The sequence below is a fragment of the Cajanus cajan genome, chromosome 4 (assembly GCF_000230855.2).
Source record: "Cajanus cajan strain Asha chromosome 4, NIPB_CcT2T_4, whole genome shotgun sequence".
Classification (NCBI taxonomy): Eukaryota; Viridiplantae; Streptophyta; class Magnoliopsida; order Fabales; family Fabaceae; genus Cajanus; species Cajanus cajan.
The window spans coordinates 8,613,872-8,619,770 of NC_138520.1; the positions used below are offsets into that span (position 1 = coordinate 8,613,872).

Genomic DNA, 5,899 nt, shown 5'->3' on the forward strand with positions numbered 1-5,899 from the left:
TTCTAAGTATACATGTAAATAACTTTCTAGTTAAAATAATCATAAGAATACGATTCGTATATAGGAATTAATTTGTAATCGGTAAAACAAACATTTCCTAAATCCTAATGTTTGGAACTTACACTAAAAAGACTAAATTATCCCTAACTTAACTTCCACTCTTTTCTTTAACTCACCCCTTTCATAATCACTCACTCTCAACATGCACCTTCATCCCTCCTGGATGAAAATCTTTTATTTCACACTCGTTGTCCCATTAATAAAATTTTGCCACATCAATTAAAAATGCACCTTCCTTTCACGTGCATATTTTCATTATCAATTCCAATTTTATATTTATATTTCATCCCTTTTTTATATCGACTAAACTATTCTCCCCTTCCAATTTTCTTTCGTTGAGCACCATGCACAATAGAAAAAACAAACTTTACAATCAGGACTCTTTCTCCAACAACTTTGACCTCACTTGGGCCTCCCACTCCACCACCCTTTACTACCCTCCACCACCTCCCTCAAGTTCGTTGCAGTGGCACTCATGCCCCTCCCTATTAACACTAAGGAATGAACTTAATTGAAAGTAATTTGGGAGGAAAAATGTATTTGCATTGAATTGGAAATAACTTGGGTATATATAGCCTTACAAAGAAAACTGAACACCGAAGAACAAGCTATTTACTGCTAACGTTACAAATTAAAAGATAAGAACAGTAACAATCCCATAAAAACAGGGATTTATTTAACTTGCTAAATAAATTTGAATTAATCATAACAATGCCTCCCTTAGATTAAATATGCTAAAAGCATTTAGTTTATTTCAGTCTCAATGCAAACTCCCAGTAAGACTCGCAGCTTCAAGAAATCATTCAACTTGAGAGGTTTTGTCATCACATCAGCTAATTGTTCCAAAGTGTTGCAATGAACTAACTTTATTGTACTAGCATGAGTGAGTTCTCATAGAAAGTGAAAACGAATGTCTATATACTTATTGCGACCATGCATTACTGGATATTTTGAGAGTTTAATTGCAAAACTATTATCACAACGAATAGTATTTGTCTCATCTTGAGTCTGATCCAATGTTGGTAACACTCTTTTCAGCCAAACAACTTGACAAGCATAGGATGTTGCAACAATAGATTTTGCCATAGTGGTAGACAAACTTACTACGAGTTGCTTTTTAGATGACCATGACACAACTCCTGAACATAGAAGAAAAATATATGTTGATGTGCTTTATCTATCATCCAAATCACCAGCATAATCACTATCTATGTAGGCAATAAGTCCATCACTTCCTCCCTTCTTATAGTAAATTCCATACTCCAATGTTCCTTTCAAATACCTCAACACTCTTTTTGGTAGTTGTAAGTGAAGCTTAGTGGGATTCTCCACATACCTGCTCAATAGACATATTGCAAATTGATAGGGTTATTTTATGGTATTTGTCTGAGAGGATATTTTATGAGTTATGTTTATAAGGTTATTACACAAACATACTCCACAATGATGAGATATTGTCCGCTTTGGACCTTAGCCCTCACGGTTTTGCTTTTTGGTCATCACCCAAAAGGCCTCTCAATCATTGAAGTATGTTTGTATTATATAAGTTGTTATTTGTTGTTTTATTTTATCGATGTGGGACTTATTTGTATCCCAACACAAATACCATGTCTAGGAAAGTGGCCTTGAGATACATCAGACATCCCACAATTTGTTTGAAATGATTTTTGTCAACCTTGGTTCCTCCTTCATCCTTCAAAAGCTTGAAACCAGGAACAATTGGAGTTTAGACAGAATTACATTGATCCATTCTAAATCGTAGCATCACTTCTTAGGCATACTTCTTTTGATTAATAAATATCCTACTTGATTTTTGCATAACTTCAAGGCCAAGGAAAAACTTCATCTTCCTAAGATCTATCATATCAAACTCATGTTTCATTGAGTTTTTAAATTCTACAATCATCAATTCATCATTTCCGGTAAACAGGAGATCATCAACATATAAACTTATAATTCAAATGTGGCTTTCCTTGTTTGCTTTGATGAAAAGAGTATGCTCATAATCATATTTATGAAAATTCTTCCTTTATAAAATAGGCTTCTATAAGAGTGTACCATGCACGTGGGGCTTGTTTGAGCCCGTAAAGTGCTTTCTTTAACTTGTAGACTTTATGGTCCTTCCCTTTTTGAATATAACCACAAGGTTGTTCTATAAAAAATACATCTTCAATTAGCTCCCTTTGTAGAAATGCTGACTTTTCATCTAGTTGATGGATGGACCATCCTCTTTGAGTTGCAAATGCAATTACCAAACGAATAGTCTCCATACAAGCCATAGGAGCAAACACTTCTGTATAATCTATCCCATATCGTTGAGCATGCCCCTTTACTACAAGTCTTGCCTTAAACTTATCTACCTCTCCCTTTTCATTGAGTTTGGTCTCGTAGATCCATTTTACTCCAACTATTTTTCCTCCTATGGGTAAATCAACTAACTCCCATGTGTCATTATCTTCAATCGCTTCTATCTTCGCATCCATGGCCCTCCTCCTTTTTTCACTCTTCGTAGCTTTTTCATAATGAATAGGGTCAGCAATTGCTGTATACATAGCAAAATAGGCATCATCATCAAAAAAACCTTCTCATGTCACGTAATTCCTATCCATAGAGGTTGCCTCTTATTCCCCCTTCATTTGGACATGGAGATGTTTCTTCATTTGTAGTAGAAATCTCTTCTGATTCTATATCAATAGTATCTTCTTCTCCGTATGGTACTTCAATTGTTTCCTTTTCATTTTCTTCCTATTCCAACTCACACACAATGTTTGCATCATATTTCTTATCCCACTCACACTCTTAATTCTCTTCAAATTTTACATCCCTACTAATTATAATCCTTTGTGAAATTGGATCATATAGCCTGTAAGCTTTTGACTTCTCACTGACTCCAAGTAAAACACACCTTAAAATCTTCCCATCAAGCTTAGTTTTTGTATTGTCAAGCATATTAATAAAAGAGATGCAACCAAAAATTTTGAAGTAATGAACTGAAGGCTTGATTCCACTCCAAGCTTCTTCAGGTGTCTTATTTTTCACCGCTAATGTTGGGCTACGATTAAAAACATGGACTACCCAATTTATTTCTTCTGGACAAAAAAGTTTTGGGCTCATTCTTTTCAAACAACATACTACGAACCAAATTCTTTATGATTCGATTCTTTCGTTCAACTACTCCGTTTTGTTACGGTGAATATGCAATTGTTAGTTGTCTCTTTATTCCATGTTCATCACAAAAAATGTTAAATTCTTGAGATGTAAACTCTTCCCCATGATTTGCATGTAGGCCTTTAAGTGACAAATTCGTTGCTTTCTCGACATGCATATTGAATCTTTTGAAAACAACAAAGGCTTCTGATTTCTCTATCAAAAAATAGACCCATGTTTTTCTGCTATAATGATCTATAAAAGTAAGCATATACCTTTTTTTATTGTTGGAGGTGAGTTTAATTGGCCCATACATGTCAGAGTGAACAAGTTGCAAGATTTGTGAAGCTCTCTAAGTGCTTTTCATTGGAAATGGATCTCTTTGTTGCTTCCCCACAAGACAATCCGTACATAACTTTGAGGGAGACTTCAGAAATGGTAAGCCATCCACCATTTGTTTCAGTTGCAATGTTTGCAAGCCTTTAAAACTCAAGTGCCCAAACCAACAATGCCAAAGTTGTGATACATCTTCTGTGACAGCGTTGAAACAAGTGGGTGCTATAGGGAGAGATATATCATGTAAAATAAGCATCCAATTGGTAGACATATTTGTTTTCATAATCAAGCCTTTCTCAGGATGATATACTTTACATTGCTTGTGCTGAAACATAATAGTCAACCCTTTCTCTTGCAATTGTTCAAGACTAAGTAGATTGTTCTTTAATTCTAGCATGTAAAACACTCTTGTAATAATGCTAATAAATCCATTTATCTCTAATCTAATATTGCCTTTCCCATTGACCACCATATTAGAGTTTTTGCCCAACTTTACTGAACCTGTGAACTTGTCATTAAAGTCTGAGAAATACTCCCTTTTTCCACACATATGATTGTTGTACCTTGAGTCAAGAAACCACATATTTGTTTTATGAGTCTCCTTTTCTTCAACATATGCCATTAACAACATTTGTTCTAAATTCTCCACATAGTTAGCCTTTCCTCTTTGCTTAATTGGACATTCCCACTGAAAATGTCCAAGGCAAGAATAACATTCTACCATTGCTTTGTTGAAGCTTTATCTACCTCTTCCATGACCTCTACCTCTAAAACTCCTACATCCTCATCCTCGTCTTGCAAATTGGTCTCCATGAGTCACCTTCAACGCATGTTCTTCATCAACATTGTAACTCATGTGTTGTTCATGCACAAGTAGACTACTTTGCAACTCATCAATTGATAATGTACTTGTATCCTTGGATTCCTCTATGGAGCACACAACATAATTGAACTTAGGAGTCATTGACCTCAGAATCTTTTCCACAACAGCCGTGTCTCCTTTATCTTCACCATTTGCTTTCATTTTGCTAACAATAACAAGAGTACGAGCAAAGTACTCATTAACAGACTCTCCTTCTGTCATGTGAAGAACTTCAAACTCATTCTGTAATGCTTGCAAATAAGCTCGTTTAACATGTGTTGTGCCTTGGTATTTTTGTTTCATAGAGTCCCAAATATTCTTTGATGTGTCTTTGTTGATTATTGTTTCCAAAATTAAACGATCTAAGGCTTGAAATAGATAGTTCTTGGCTTTCAAATCTTTCAACTTTTGATCTTCATGATTTTTCCTCTGTGTATCAGTGTCACACCTTCTACTACGGTAGGAATTCCATTTTCTACCACACCCTAATATTCCTTTGAGCGAAGGAAATTCTCCATTAGCATCGCCCAATGATCATAATGACCATCAAATTTCAACAGTGCTGGTTGAACAAAAGAACTCTCAATTGCCATGCTTCGATCAATATCTTCTTTAAAGACTACTGCTTCTAATAGTCCCCACAAGGAGGCTCTAATGCCAAATATTAACGCTAAGGAATGAACTTAATTGAAAGTAATTTGCGAGGAAAAATGTATTTGCATTGAATTGGAAATAACTTGGCTATATATAGCCTTACAAAGAAAATTGAACACCAAAAAATAAACTACCTACCACTAACGTTACAAATTAAAAGATAAGAACAGTAACAGCCCCATAAAAACAAGAATTTATTTAACTGATTAAACAAATTTGAATTAATCCTAACACTCCCCGTGCCCATCATCATCGTCGTCAATGGCCACGCCTCCACTATAAGGCTTATACTCGTAGTCAGCCAAGTGATGCTTCGCTTGTCAACGATTTGTTCTTGAAAAGTAAAAATTACCTTTAGAGTTGACTTGTAAATAGATAATTTAAAAAAGGTAATAATTTTTAGGGTTTTTATATATTCACTATAATTAAAGAGAAATATTTATTATATTTGATTTTTTTACACTAATTATTATATTTGATGTTAATTTAGATAAAAAAAAAATATGTAATTTTTTCTTAAATTGTTCCCAAAATTAAATGTATTATATTCAAGACGATTTTCATATTTAAAAAGTTTGTTACATTTAATTGTTATTTTTATCATTTCGTTGATGATCTTAATGAATTTTAGTTTTATCTACTTATAATGAATTGGATTGATCCTGATTTATTTTTATTTTTTAAAATTTATAATTCAATAAGAATAAGAATCATCAAATTTTTTTTTTAATTTACAGGTTGCCAATTTTTTTTTTAGAAATCTTTTGAATATACATGTTGTCAAATATATATTTTTTTTTTGGAATTTACAAAGTCATTAAAGAATAAATTCATTTGTTT

At 33.6% G+C, this 5,899-nt stretch overlaps 1 protein-coding gene across 1 annotated transcript; it reads right to left on the reverse strand.

The window, feature by feature from the left end:
* Nucleotides 1-951: 951 nt before the first annotated feature.
* LOC145957138 (uncharacterized) lies at nt 952-4,708 on the reverse strand. The gene is made up of 6 exons (XM_083073352.1): nt 4,364-4,708; nt 3,734-4,231; nt 2,679-2,805; nt 2,119-2,602; nt 1,254-1,396; nt 952-1,199 (listed from the first exon to the last, which is right to left on the reverse strand). The coding sequence occupies exons 1-6, from the start codon at nt 4,706-4,708 to the stop codon at nt 952-954; spliced, it is 1,845 nt and encodes a 614-aa protein (XP_082929478.1).
* Nucleotides 4,709-5,899: the final 1,191 nt, after the last annotated feature.